The sequence below is a fragment of the Bubalus bubalis genome, chromosome X (genome assembly GCF_019923935.1).
Source record: "Bubalus bubalis isolate 160015118507 breed Murrah chromosome X, NDDB_SH_1, whole genome shotgun sequence".
Taxonomy (NCBI): Eukaryota; Metazoa; Chordata; class Mammalia; order Artiodactyla; family Bovidae; genus Bubalus; species Bubalus bubalis.
Genome location: NC_059181.1, coordinates 37,701,435 through 37,716,451, shown reverse-complemented (window position 1 = coordinate 37,716,451; position 15,017 = coordinate 37,701,435). Strand labels below are relative to the sequence as shown.

At 45.3% G+C, this 15,017-nt stretch overlaps 1 protein-coding gene across 5 annotated transcripts in view; it reads left to right on the top strand.

Annotated features, from left to right (window-relative positions):
- The window catches only part of SRPX (sushi repeat containing protein X-linked), a 141,318-nt gene that overhangs the window by 68,611 nt on the left and 57,690 nt on the right, over window positions 1-15,017 (top strand). For all 5 annotated transcript variants that reach the window (XM_044937440.2, XM_006072318.4, XM_006072317.4 and 2 more), the window contains one exon: window positions 2,311-2,487. In XM_044937440.2, coding sequence (XP_044793375.2) covers window positions 2,311-2,487 — 177 coding nt within the window. The remainder of the gene's footprint in view (window positions 1-2,310; window positions 2,488-15,017) is intronic.

Genomic DNA, 15,017 nt, shown 5'->3' with positions numbered 1-15,017 from the left:
GAAAGCTGAGCACCAAAGAATTGATGCTTTTGAAATGTGGTGTTGGAGAAGACTCTTGAGAGTCCCTTGGACTGCAAGGAGATCAAACCAGTCAATACTAAAGAAAATCAATTGTGAATACTTGAAGGACTGATGCTGAAGCTCCAATACTTTGGCCACCTGATGCTAAGAGCCGACTCATTAGAAATGACTCTGATGCTGGGAAACATTGAGAGCAGGAGGAGAAGTGGAGGACAGAGGATGAGATGTTTGGATGGCATCACCGACTCAATGGACATGAGTTTGAACAAGCTCTGGGAGTTGGTGATGGACAGGAAAGCCTGGCATGCTGCAGTCCATGGGGTCACAAAGAGTTGGACACAACTGAGTGACTGAACAACAACAAATCAGTAAGCAAATGGAAAAAGAAAACACTACAAAAAAGGGCAAAAATCAAAACCAGGTGCAACATAAAAGAGAAAATGCAAATGGCCAAGAAACCAGGGAAGAAAAGATTTGCCTCACCAGTGTCAATGAAAATAATCAATAAACAATCTATAATAGAATAGAAGAGAGTTTTATCTGAGCCAAACTGAGGACTCTGTGGTGACCCAAGGATGAAAGAGCAGATAAAACCAAGGAGGGCCTTGGAATGCAGGAACGGAAAATCCTGATCCTTAGCGTCCTTCTCTCCCCCATGTTGTAATTATTAACGGATTTCAGGTCCTCCTGATCAGTATAACCTGTCTTCCCTCTTGCCCCATAGGGAGAAGGTATTTGCCTTACTCTTCCCCCCACCCAGTATACATGCTTCATCCAATCAGCAAATGACCCACAAGATCCCTATCCCACTCCTTGTACTCTGGGTATAAAAGTGGACTAAGTTCCCCTGTTCAACGTCGGTTCTCCCTTGAGTTGGCCCGCTGTTCTGTCAGCATCTCCCACTCTAATAAACTTTATTTCCCTCTCAAAAAAAAAACAAAAACAAAAACAAAAAAATGGTGCTCTGCCCTGGACTACTGGTAGTAGAGAAAATTGCTCCTCCAAGAGGTAGAACTTAGGGAGGCAGGGAAGAATTACCCCCTGAATGATGCTCATTCCCTGAAAGGCACCAGGCCTCCGGGGAGAAGACTGTAAGCACATTTCAGGGGCTGACTTTGAGCTTCCTGAGAAGTTCTATCTCACTTGGGAAACTGCACATTACACAGCATGGTTGAAGCACATTTGAGGTGCCGTTGCTTTTCCAGACCGCTGTCATGAATGGAGCACTTGGGTACCAAGCGTTTCACATACATGCAGCTTTTGCAACAACACTGTTGATATGGGTGCCTTTAACTATTGGGGAAACTGGGGTTGGGGCTGCAGCTGTGTGACCCAGTCTATTTAGGCAACTATGCCGTTTGGGTGACTATCCTGGACAGTGTGTGCTTCTCCCAGGTGTCCTGGATGCCCCACTGCCAGTTGCTCTTCATGACTTGTACCATCGATTGACCTTCCTCTGAGGAAGAAGAGGCTCTGCTCCTTCAGAGCAGTTTTCTCCATCCTAACAGGGAGAGCATCCCCCATGGGCAGCCTCTAGCTGCCTAGTACTACTGACGGGTAAAGGATTCTGAAAGCCCAGCTACCATGCCTGGAGGCAGGGCAGACTCAGGTGTCAATCGTGCTCCAGGGCTCCCCTGCGAGATCAGGCTGAGGCTCACCTGGCCTGAGATACCAGCTTGCCCCCCTTCCTCCTCTCCCCGTCCTGCCTCCCCTACCCTTCACTGGTCTCCCCTGGAAGCACAATCTTACTCCAAATCGGAGTTTGGAGCAAAGAAAGGTTTATTGCAGGACAAAGCAAGGAGAATCAGTGTCTTGAGCCCAAACTCACCCCGCCTCCCAACTGCCCGAAGGATTTTAGCACAGCCTGTTTAAAGGCCAGGTGTGTGTGTGGAGGGGGCGTGGGTCTCAGGGTACATGGAAAGTTCATGCACAGTTCTTTGATCGATGGTGAGGTAACAGGGCGGTTAACATTATAGGCGCCAGGGGTCTCAGGTCATCAAGTAGTTCATTGTGCCCACTTGGTGGTGGTTTTAGCATTTGAAAAACTCAGGGAATATGCGTCAGATACTATTATCTGGGTCTTCAGAGAGGAGTTAGCGTGGAGGATATGGGAAGAAGTCTGCCTCCCCAAAGGCCCCATGGCGTCCTGCTTGGTGACACCATCCATCTTTTCTCAGACTTCTGTCTGCTTTATTTCAGTTAACTTCCGCCTATGCTTTCAGTTTCTGGACTCTGAAACTCCGTGACAAAAACTAAGACATGCTGAATCTCTGGTTTTCTCTTTTTCAGAAAAGCGATGTCCTACCCTTGCCATGCCAGTGAATGGAGGGTTTAAGTGCATCGACGGTGCCTACTTTAACTCCCAGTGTGAGTACTATTGCTCGCCAGGATACACGCTGAAAGGGGAGCAGACAGTCAGGTGTATGGACAACAAGGCCTGGAGCGGCCAACCAGCCACCTGTGTTGGTAAGAAAATATCACCAGTCCTCAGGAGGCACCTACTTTGGGAGGAGCAGGGGGTGTCCATACAGTGGATTTAAAATTTTTATGTATCTATCTCCACCCAGTCTTAGTTGCAGCATGCAGGATCCCTAAATTGCTGCATGCAAACTCCTGGTTGAAGCACGTGGGATCTAGTTCCCCGATCACAGATGGAACCTGGGCCCCCTGTATTGGGAGCACAGAGACTTAGCCACTGGACCACTAGAGAAGTCCCCATAAAGTGGATTTTAAAGGCAACACCTGTGTTCCATGTGTAAAGCCTAAGGGCCCAGTTTTGCTTTCCGTGGTTTTCTTTATCCCTATTTCTCTGGCTCAGCACAGATCTAGCCTCAGTCTCTTTGCTTGAGTTGACTTCACAGCTCATGGCTTTCCCGTGACTTGTCTCTCTCTCGGATTGTGATTGAGGCAGCTGGAGGCTAGCAGAGAGAGGTGCGGGGCAATCCTGCTATTTTAGTTCCGGGGTGTGCCCTGTAGCATTGAGCAGAGTTGTTGACATTTGGCTGGATGGTCCTGCGGAGAGCAGCTCTGTGTCTTTCAGCCCACAGACATAGTTCCTTTGTTAGCAACTCTGGGAATCAGCAAATGCTCAGTGTGCTAAACTGGCAGGGATTTGGCTGTCTTCCCTGACTCTGGATTTGTTGGCAGTAGTTCTTAGTTGTGGTTCTGGGGAGCCTTGGCCGCAGCCTCGCTGGAAATCTTTTTTTTTTTTTTTTTTTTAATTAATTATTTTTGGCTGCACTGGGTCTTCGTTGCCTCTCTTGGGCTTTGCTCTAGTTGCAGTGAGCAGGGGCTACTCTTGGTTGACAGTGTGCAGGCTTCTCTTGTTGCAGAGCACAGGCTCTAGGGCACACATACCTTGGTAGTTGCAGTGTGTGGGCTCAGTTGTGGCATACAGGCTTAGTTACTCTGTGGCATGTGGAGTCTTCCTGGATCAGGGCTCGAACCCGTGTCCCCTGCATTGGCAGGCAGATTCCTATCCACTGTGCCACCAGGGAAGTCCTCGCTGTAACTCTTTACACATGCAAATTCAGGGCCCCACCCCAGACCTGCTGAATCACAAACTCTGGGCATGGGCCCAGCACTTGGCACTTTAAGGAGCCTTCTAGGGCATTTAGAAGAGCTTAAAGAGAGAGCCACTGATCTAAGACAGTGCTTCTCCAGCTTGGGGATCACCTGGGAACCTTGGTAAAAATGTAGCTTCTGCTTCAGGAGATCTGGGGCAGATTCTGGGGTTCTGCTAGACCCCGCTCTAGACAAGATTTCTGAATCTTGGAACAATGGATATCTGGTGTCCGATAATTATTTGTCATGGGGCCCTGTCCTTTGCACTCTAGAATGCTTAGAGCCTTGGCTTTTACCCACTAAATGCCAATGACATCTTTCCCCAGCTCCCACGTGTGACAACCAAAAATGTCTTCAGACATTGTCTAATGTCCTCTGGAGGGAAGAGGAGAGGGAGGAGAAAAATCACCCCTTCTTTGAGAATCACCCATCTCTGAGCAGTGGATACCCACCCTGGCTACTTACTAGAATCACCTGAGTATCTTTTAGAACCTAGCCATGCCTTGATCCTGGAGCTTCCCCAGTAGCTCAGCAGTAAAGAATCCACCTGCAATGAAGGAGACCTGGGTTCAGTTTCTGGGTTGGGAAGATCCCCTGGAGAAGGAAATGGCAACCCACTCCAGTATTCTTGCCTGGGAAATCCCATGGACAGAGGAGCCTGGCGGGTTGCAGTCCATGGGGTTGCAAAAGTGTTAGACATGACTTAGTGACTGAACAACAATGCACTTTGGTTTTACCCTAGAGATTCTGATTCAGTTAGCCTGATGTTGGGATAGCTGGAGGAGGCAAGTGGCATTTATAAAAGCTTCCCAGGTGATTTTCATGCATAACCAGACTCAGGACCATCATCTGAGAGCAGTGGATCTCAGAGAGTGTGGGCTCCTGACCAGAAGCTTTAGAAATGCACATTTCCAGGCCTGCAGGATTGTCGATGCTGGGGTGGGGCTTAGCAATCTGCATTTTCACAGGCCCTCCAGGACATTCTGATGCTCTAAAGGTTGAGAACCTGCCTTGGAACATCAAATTTGGGAAGAACTTTCGTACCTTTTGGAGAAGGAAATTTCAACCCACTCCAGTATTCTTGCCTGGAGAATCCCATGGACAGAGGAGTCTGGCGGGCTACAGTCTATACGGTCACAAAGAGTCAGACACAACTGAGCAACTAACACAACACTTAGTACCTTTTAACACAAAATAGTGCCCAGCAGTTTGAGCATCAGCAGGAAGCCTGTTAGAAATATAGACTCTTGGGTCCTATCCCAGACCCAACAGATCGAAAGCCACATTGTAAGAAGATCCCCAAGGGATTCCTATGTCCTTTTAAAGTTGAGGTAGACTGCTCTGGGACAGTGGTTTTTAACTCTAGCTGCAGTTTAAATCTGAGTATCTGGGGCCCTGGCATTTTTCCAAAACTAATCCAGGTAATTGAAAACTACTATCCCAGGAGACTGTTGACTCATAATGTGTTAGCGCTGCCAGGACCTAGCCTAACAGAACATTCTAGTCCAATCCCCCTTCTGCAGATAAGGCCTTGACTTTGTTGATGTTGCATAGAGCCAAGCCTATGTCTCCGGGCTTTTAGGCTCAAAGTCCCTGAATCCAGAGACAGCTCTGGCACAGAGATGGCAAGGCAGCTGACCGCAGGAGCCTGGCTCCTACCCTGCTTGGGTCTGCCCATCCTGCAGAGAACCATTCAGCTCGGTCTGCGCCTGCCCATTCCCCCAAGGACTCCTTCCTGACAGCTCAGCATCTGGGCAGACAATTCAGGGATGTGACTGAAACTGGATGCTGCCCTCTGGGGGCAGTTGTACAACAGCTTCTCTGGCCTTGGTCCTACGGTGTCTTCATGACAGTACCACTGTCCACTGTCTCCCTTGGCAGCATTGGTCATCCTTTTTCCTCAGTTATAGCCAGGGGACTGACCCGAGATGTGAGCCTTCTACATCTTCTATATCACAGCCCCGGACTTTACCTTATATCCATCTTAACAAGAGCACCAGGTCCAAGTAATTTCTCAGATAACTGACTCGGATTTATTCCTGGCTTCTCTTTTTCTACGATTTAGGTGGGAGTTTGAGTTGATCAGTGATTGGGAAGATAGAAACCACTATAGGTGTTTCCAACAGAGGAGACATTAATACAGGGCAGTGGTTACAAACATATAGGAAGGGCTGGAGGAACAAAAGAGGAAAAAGACTGTTGCTAGACATTATGTGTGTGTGCACTCAGTCGTGTCCGACTCTTTGCGACTCCATGGACTGTAGCCTGCCAGGCTCCTCTGTCCATGGGATTTCCCAGGCAAGAATACTGGAGTGGGTAGATTTTCCAGGCAACCTTCCTGACCCAGGGAAGCGTCTCCTGAATTGGCAGGCAGATTCTTTAGCACTACGCCATCTAGAGATTAGTTAGAGCAGAAATCCATCCCAACCAAGGGCTGGGGGGAGCAAAAGTGGCCTCGTGGTGTTACCCAAAGTCCATAAACTCACCCTGAGGCTGACATGTCTGCAGCTGACACCATCATGGATGAGAATGAAGTCAGGAGCCCAGGAAACCTTCATGAAAGCCCCTACCAGAAGCCTAATGGCTTCCCTCTTCCTCCTGCCCTCTGTCCTCATGGGAGTGCCTCCCATTGGCAAAGCTAGCTGGCACCCAGCTGGCAGGAGGAGTCCAAGACATGTCAATTTGAGAATTTCAGTACAGGCAGTAAAGATTTCAGTGCAAGCAATGATTTAAAAAAAAACTGAGTGCCAACAGAATCTGTGCCACAGAAGCCTTTTACTTCCTTTTATTTATTTATTATTTTTTGGGTGGTACTATGTCTTTGTCGCTGCACGTGGACTTTCTCTAGTTGTGCTGAGTGGAGGGCTACTCTCTAGTTGTGTCACACAGGTTTGGTTGCCCCAAGGCATGTGGAATCTTCCCGGACCAGGGCTCGAACCTGTCTCCCCTGTACTGGCAGGCGGATTCCCAACTACTGGACCACCAGGGAAGTCCTCAGCAGCCTTGCTCTGAGGTTTTAGACATCTCCCTGTAAATCACTGTAGTTCTCAGTGAGGAGGAGCCTGCAAAGCGGGCCTGCTCAGCCATGCATGTAGGATAGTGCTCAGGCTGTGAGCTCTGGGCACTTTTCTAGAAGGACATGACCTGAGGCCAGATGTTGAGGTCAGAAGAGCCCCTCCCAGATGTTGCTTTCACTCGCTGCCCGGTGACTTGGAGTGTGCAAGCTAGCTCTTCAGAACACTCCTCTCCACTGCCACTGCCTCCCACCCCCCTCTTTGAATGTCTGTTCCCTCACATCGGAAGGGGTAGAGGTGATGGGAGGGGAGGAGATACTCGAAAATCTCCCTGCTGAGCAAGCACTGGCAGAATCCTCCAGGGATCACAGTGTTCAGATGTCCAGATTGTGCGTAACAATGGAAAGAAATTGCTGATTGTTCTCAAAAAGCAACAAGCATGTCTTAAGCCGGACCAGATGGGCCTGGAACCTTCCCAGAGGGAGAGAGAAAAAACTAAGAAATGAACCCCAATTCCAGGGGATTGATCTTAGAGCGGGACAGGGCAAGGTTCAGGCATCTTTGGGGGTAGGGGAATTTGTGCATGCAATGTGGGGGGTAAAAAGGAGATCAGTGATCAGTGAGCTCCCAGGAAAAACAAGAGAAATAAGACACAGCAAGCAAGCAGATCTTTCTTTGATTCTGTGACAGAGAAGCTGGAGTTTGTCCCCTGTGAATTTCACTCCAGGGATGTCATGAACTCTTTGGCTTTCAATGTATTACTAAATGAGTTTATTGACTTGGTGTGTTGGCAGGGCTCGGGGGTCTGTGAGCACAGCTCGGCGCCTTAGCCTAGTTTAGGAGCTGACACATGGTGGCCAAGGAATTCTCAGATTTCTACACCGCCTTGAGCAATGCCTCTAGGCCCAGCTGTGCTGAGTGCTGAGAAAGTCCGTCTGGTTCTCCTTCAGATCTGGAGGGAAGAGAGAACCCTGGGCTGGCTTTTGATGCTGAGGTGGTCAGTTCTGTGGTCTGGCTAATTTGAAAGGACCACAAGTCAAAATTTATTCTCTTAGGCAGCCTACACTCTGGCAGTAGACTCAATGTCCATGGTTATTTTAAAAACAGATATAGATAGAAATAAGTCAATGTAGGAGACAAAAAAAAAAAAACCTACTGAAAATTGCAGGAGGGTAAAATATTTAGACAGCCACAACTTCCATGATATATATATATAAAAAAACCAAACCCATAGACTGTAACAACTATTGTTTTGGGGTATATTTTTTTTCTTTCTTTCCATTTTTAGTCCTTTCCAGTTACATTGGCATGTAGATATAACAATGGACAGTTACAATTACAGGTCTTCTCCTTTGGACCAACACTTTTCCCTAGGCCAACAGGAAGAGAAAAAAAATTCAAGTAAATTTAAAACCCATGGACAATGAAAACTGAGCAAGTATCTTCAGATACACAGGGAGCCCTATTGAGATGTTTTAACAAAAGACCATGTACAAACCAACTTGCTTCCTGAAATTACTCTCTGCTTATTTTATATTTCCTGTGGAATAGAATAGTTGGAGAGTTAACACAAACGGAAGTCTGGAATAAAAAAAAAAATCTCAATTTGCAGTTTTAGATATGCAAATTGATGGACTACTTTTCCAGCTTCCCAATTATCTGACAGCTCAGTTGACCCAGTGACCCACAAGGAAGTTCGCTAGGCAGAATGGTATTATTTCTAGAGATTCAGTTGAGGATACAAACGTCGTGGGGCTGAGAATAAATGTATCAGGGCATTGCTGTAAATGCTCTGAAATCATACAAAATTTTTCCCAGGTTGACAAATACACATTGATTTATAAACTTTTAGGAAGCTAGTTTCAGCTTTGCAACAAGTTGCTTGATTGAGATACCACTCCACTTTGTTGTTTTTTTTGGGGGGGCCCCACTGCATGGCACGTAGAACTTGCCCAACCAGGGCATGTAGAATCTAGCTCTGTGATCAGGGATCGAACCCGTGTCCCCTGCATTGGAAACATGAAGTCTCCAGTGGTTACACTACCACCTTGGAAGTCCAAGATACTGCTCCACTTTTTAACCTGGCATGATTTTTAGCACAAATTAAACAGGTAAACTGTTACCACACCACTGTAGTATATCCCCAGTGAGGTTTTAGTTTGGCATCTTTCTGATGAAGATAGTGACTTCTAGTTGTGGAGTTCTTTGCTTCTCAACTCTTTGGTCCATTGGGAAAGTTTCTTAATATCTCATATGGTGCCAAAGAAGTGGAAACCCTATTCAGGGACATGTACATGGATTACAATCTAGCTGGGGGAAGCAAGCAATGAGGGAAGTTTTCAGTGGCCAGATTTGTTCTGCCTTGGTTAGTCACTCTCTCCCTGTGCCAGGAAATGACCACTTCTTCCCTCCATCAACAACCTCTAACTATTTTATGTTTGTGTCAGTAATCTATTGCTGCACAACCAATCACCCAGAACTTAGTGGCTTCAATCAACCATGTTATGGCTCATGGTTGTTTGGGTTGGCGATTTGGGCAGGGCTTGGTGGAGACAGTTCACCTTTGTTGCACATAGTAATGGCCAAGGTGCATGTCTGGGACTGGAGGAGCCAAGATGGCTTCACTCCCATGTGCAGCATCTCACTCAGAGGTCACTGTGCTGGCTAACATTTGAGTCCCTTTTTTCTCTCTCCCTTCATTTCTCACCTTCTCCACTTGGCCTCTCAAGTCAGATAACTGGGCTTCCTTAGATGGCAGCTGGCTTCTGAGATGGTAAACACAGAAGGTGCCAGACTCTTTAAGGGCCTACGCCTGGGACTGGCATAGAATCACTTCCCTTGCATTCTGTCAGTCAAAGTAAGTTACAAGCCAGGCACAGATTCAAATGGAGGGGAGGCAGACTCTACTTCTTGGTAGAAGGTTGCTATTGTTCAGTTTCTCAGTTGTGTCCAACTCTTTGAAACCCCATGGACTGCAGCATGCCAGGCCTCCTTGTCCCCCACCATCTCCTGGAGTTTGCCCAAGTTCATGTCTATTGCATCAGTGATGCCATCCAGCCATCTCATCCTCTGTTGCCCTTTCTCCTCCTGCCTTCAATCTTTCCCAGCATCAGGATCTTTTCCAATGAATCAGCTGTTCGCATCAGGTAGCCAAACTATTGGAGCTTCAGCATCAGTCCTTCCAATGAATATTCAGGATTGATTTCCTTTAGGATGGACTGGTTTGATCTCCTTACAGTCCAAGGGACTCTCAAGAGTCTTCTCCAACACCACAGTTTGAAAGCATCAATTCTTCGGCGCTCAGCCTTCTTTATGATCCAGCTCTCACATCCGTGCATGACTACTGGAAAAACCATAACTTTGACTAGATGAAACTTTGTTGGCAAAGTGATGTCTCTGCTTTTTAATATGCTGCCTAGGTTTGTCATAGCTTTCCTTCCAAGGAGCATGCATCTTTTAATTTTGAGGCCACAGTGACCATCCGCAGTGATTTTGGAGCCCAACAAAATTAAGTCTGTTTCCATTTTTTCCCCCATCTATTTGCCATGAAGTGATGAGACCGGATGCCATGATCTTAGTTTTTTGAATGTTGAGTTCTAAGTCAGATATTTTACTCTCCTCTTTCACCTTCATCAAGAGGCTCTTTAGTTCCTCTTCACTTTCCGCCATAAGGGTGGTGTCATCTGCATATCTGAGGTTATTGATATTTCTCCCGGCAATCTTGATTCCAGCTTGTGCTTCTTCCAGCCCAGCATTTCTCATGATGTACTCTGCATATAAGTTAAATAAGCAGGGTGACAATATACAGCCTTGATGTACCCCTTTCCCAATTTGGAATCAGTCCATTGTTCAATGTCCAGTTCTTCTACCTCTTGCTTCTAACTTGCTTCTTGACCTGCATATAGGTTTATCAGAAGGCAGTTAAGGTGGTCTGGTATTTCATCTCTTTAAGAATTTTCCCCAGTTTGTTGTGATCCACACAGTCAAAGGCTTTTCTGTAGTCGATGAAACATAAGTAGATGTTTTTATGGAATTCCCTTGCTTTTTCTATGATCCAACAGATGTTGGCAATTTGATCTCTGGTTCCTCTGCCTTTTCTAAATCCAGCTTACATCTGGAAGTTCTTGGTTCATGTACTTTTGAAGCCTAGCTTGAAGTATTTTGAGCATTACCTTGCCTAGCATGTGAAATGAGCATGATTGTGCAATATTTTGAATATTCTTTGGCATTGTTCATCTTTGGAATTGGAATGAAATCTGACAATTTTTAGTCCTGTGGCCACTGCTGAGTTTTCCAAATTTGCTGACAAATTGAGTTCAGCACTTTCACAGCATCATCTTTTAGGATTTTAAATAGCTCAGCTGGAATTCTGTCACCTCCAGTAACTTTGTTTCTAGTAATGCTTCCGAAGCCCACTTGACTTCACACTCCAGGATGTCTGGCTCTAGGTGAGTGATCACATCATCATGGATATCTGGGTCAGTAAGATCTTTTTTGTATAGTTCTTCTGTGATTTCTTACTACCTCTTCTTAACCTCTTCTGCTTCTGTTAGGTCCTTGCCATTTCTGTCCTTTATTGTGCCCATCTCTGCATGAAATATTCCCTTGATATTTCTTATTTTCTTGAAGAGACTCTAGTCTTTCCCATTCTTTTGTTGGTAGGAGGAACTGCATGTATATAAGGGGATTATGGGTAGCCACCTTCCCAGGAAATTCACCAGAGTATTCTTTGTTAGAAATCAGAGCTTAGAAATCATTAGTGAAATACATCTTGGAAGATGTCATACCAAATTTGAAAAAAACAGGTGTGGTTGCTTATATCCTACTTCCAGGTATATTAATAAGGCCAAAATCATAATACTTTAAGCAAGTTAGAACTTCCATTCTCTTATAAATGTCCGGGCAGTGTCCTAGACCCAACCTCCTCCTCATTTGTTCTTCCACTCTCAACTTGCAGCTTTCATCTGCAATCAAAGATGGCTGTTCACAGCTCACCACTTCATACACATTCAAACCAGGGTGGAGGAAAAAGAAAGAGGAGAGTACCTCCTGCCACACACACACACATACCTTTTTAAAGCACAACCCAGAAGTTGCACATGTCACTTTTTCTCACAGCTCACTGGTGGAACCCATCCCATGGCCATAGATAACTTGAAACAAGGCTTGGAATAGAATCTTTATTCTGGAGGGTCACAGGCCCAGGAAAACTTCTTTTCTTCTAAAGAAACGGACAAAATGGGATTTTCTCCAGTTGCAGAGAACGGGAGATACTCTTTACTTGTGGTGCATGGGCTTCTCATCCTGGTGGCTTCTCTTGTTGCAGAGCATGGGCTCTAGGGTGAATGGGCTTCAGTAGTTGCGGCTCCTGGGCTCTGGAGCACAGGCTCAGTTGTGGCACGTGGATTTACTTGCTCCACGGCATGTGGAATCTTCCTGGACCAGTGATCAAACCTGTGTCTTCTGTATTGGCAGGCAAATTCTTAACCATTGGACCACCAGGGAAGCCCTCACCTTCTTTTTTATTTCCACCATCTATCTGGTAGACATAGTAAATGTTCCCAAGGCTTTGCAGATAACAGTGGTAGATACAGTGCAACATGTTTGTTTCTGGTATTTTATAGGCAGAGAAGAAACTAGAGCACAGAGGCAGGGGACAGTTTGTCAGATGTCTCCAGTGAGTGGGGCAGAGGCCAGGATGTTCATCAGAGTTGCCAGGTTGCCACACGGTAACTGGCCCTGCGGGCACTCTGACTCAACAAGGAATTGTGATCAGGTTGCTATAGTAACTTTGTTTATTTCCTTCATGGAAATTTATAATAATGTAGAAATAGCAGTGATGGCCACAGCTGTGTAATAATAGGCTTCAGTTTCTGGAGCATCTGCTGAAGGGCAGGCCAGCTAGTCTCATCAGCTGAAAAAGGGGGCCTGATGCTTGAGAATGTGACAGGAGCCCGCTCTGCTGCTGCTTTTCCAGGGTTTATGGAGAAGGTGGATGTGATGACCAGGAAAGAATGTGTATGCAGAGGATGGAGGAAAATAACTAGCTCAGCAGTAGGCAGACACACAGAAGTCTTCGACTGATTAAAATAATTTAAAAATATGTGATCATGTCTTAAAATCCCAGACTGCAAAGAAGTTCCCAAAGAGAGGAAAGGCTTCCCAGACTATAAATGGGGATGATAATAACAAGACTTAGTCTAGTGGGCGGTGGCAAGAATTCAGTGAAATAAGTCAGGGAGGGTACCTCGCCTGGGCTGGGCAAGTAGGGGAGGGTCAGTAAATAAATATTAGCTATTATTGTTAGTGCTTTATTTCCTCTTGGTTCTTGTTTGGAAGAACACCGCTTCTGAAAAAGTAGGCCAAATTCGACTGATCATTGTTAGCAGTCAGAAGCTGGCTTTGGGAAGCTGAGACTCTTCATCCAGATAACCTAATTTGGAGCTGTGTTTGCTCAGTGTCAATATGTCTAGTTTATAGGGAAAACAACCCAGCCAGCATATCATCTAGATGTTTAGTTTACACGACACAAAGGGTAAGAATATCTTTTCACTCTGACAGTGTTGCTCCAAGGGAATATGGTAACACTAAGTGATCTTAGTAATATGGTAACACGACGTAATCTTATATTGAAATCTATTTCCCTTCCTCCTCCCCTCCTTTATGGCTTTAATTTTTTTTTTCTAGATTCAGTATTGTTTTTCAGTCACTCTGTCATGCCTGACTCTTTTGCAACCCCATGGGCTGTAGCCCACCAGGCTCCACTGTCCATGGGATTTCCCAGGCAAGAATACTAGAGTGGGTTGCCATTTCCTTCTCCAGGAAATCTTCCCTATCCAGGGATCAAATCCGTGTCTCCTGCATTGGCAGGCAGGTTCTTTACCTCTGGGCCAGAGTACAGCATTTTTAGTTGAGATATAATTCATTTTCACGCACGCCTCTTTTAAAAAATATTTTTGCCCATGCCATGCAGCATGTGGGATCCTAGTCCCCTGATCAGGGATTGAACCTGCACCCCCTTCAGTGGCAGCACAGAATCCTAACCATGGACCACCAGGGGAGTCCCTTGGCTTCAATTTTTTTAAAAATAAATATGCTTTCTATTATGAGCTTGCTGACTACATTTGGCCAGCAGGGGGCAGGTATTATATACATATCTTTCTGATTCACCCAGAGCTGAAAAATGTTCATCTGAACTATAAAAGTATGTCTTCTATCACCTATCATAGTAAAAACAAAAAAGGATTGTTTTTTAACATCTTAGCAACTGAAAATAGACACCTCTAACTCATTTAAAGCAGCTTTCATTTCACCATCACGTTGATAAACCATAAATTCTAAGAAGCATATTTTTTTTCAGTTACTAGCCCTGCAATTAGCATGCATCTCACAATTGGTGACTTAGATTCAATAAAATATAGTTATTCACTTGAGGATTAGCATATTATGGCTGTAAATTCACACTCCACTGAAGCATGGCATTGAATGAAAATGAATTTGGATTGCTGAAGACACTACTTTTAACAAATTATTCATGATTTCTTACCCTAAATAAAGTGAGTTATTGGACAAGACACAAGAGAAAGTATATGAAGACTTGACTTGGTGCATTTAGTCTCTCAGAAATGTTTGTAATTCAGAATCAAATGACGTTTCATTTTCATTCAGGCTATAGTAGTATTTAAACAATTAGCAGTTGACATGTAAGATAATGCAAATTGAAATGTTAATTTACTCTGACTTCTTAAAAATACATTCTCTGCCTGTTGAAAATCATCAAGTAGAACTTGTAAAAGTTTGAATTCCCCCTTCTTATGATTTCACGTTGTGTGTGCATGTGTTAGTCGCTCAGTCATGTCTGACTCTTTGGGACCCCTTGGACTGCAGCTCGCCAGGCTCCTCTATCCATGGAATTCTCCAGGCAAGAGTACTGGAGTAGGTTGCCATTCCCTTCTCCAGGGGATCTTCCCAACCCAGGGATTGAACCTGGGTCTGCAGCATTTCAGGAAGATTCTTTACCATCTGAGCCACCAGAGAAGTCTGTTTTAAGGACAAGTGCTCTAACTTGGGTTATAGTTCACATTCTCATTATTTCCATGCCTGGCCTTAAATAAATCACTTATGCTGTCTGACGCTCAGTTTCCTGATCTGTAAAATGAGAGCATTGGGTAACTCCTTTAAGCCTCCACAGCATTTACTTTTATGTAGCCTAGAGCAGTGTTAATTTTCTACCTTGTGTCATATTTCACATATGGTGACATAATCCTCTCAACCGACTGTCAACTCTGAGAATAACATGATTCTCTTGCCTTTGCATGCCCAAGCCCAGCAGCTGAAATGATGCCTTGGGGAAGGCTGGTACTCATTAAAGATTTGTTGCCTTGAATTGAATCAAACTAGATGATACCTAGGAGAAGA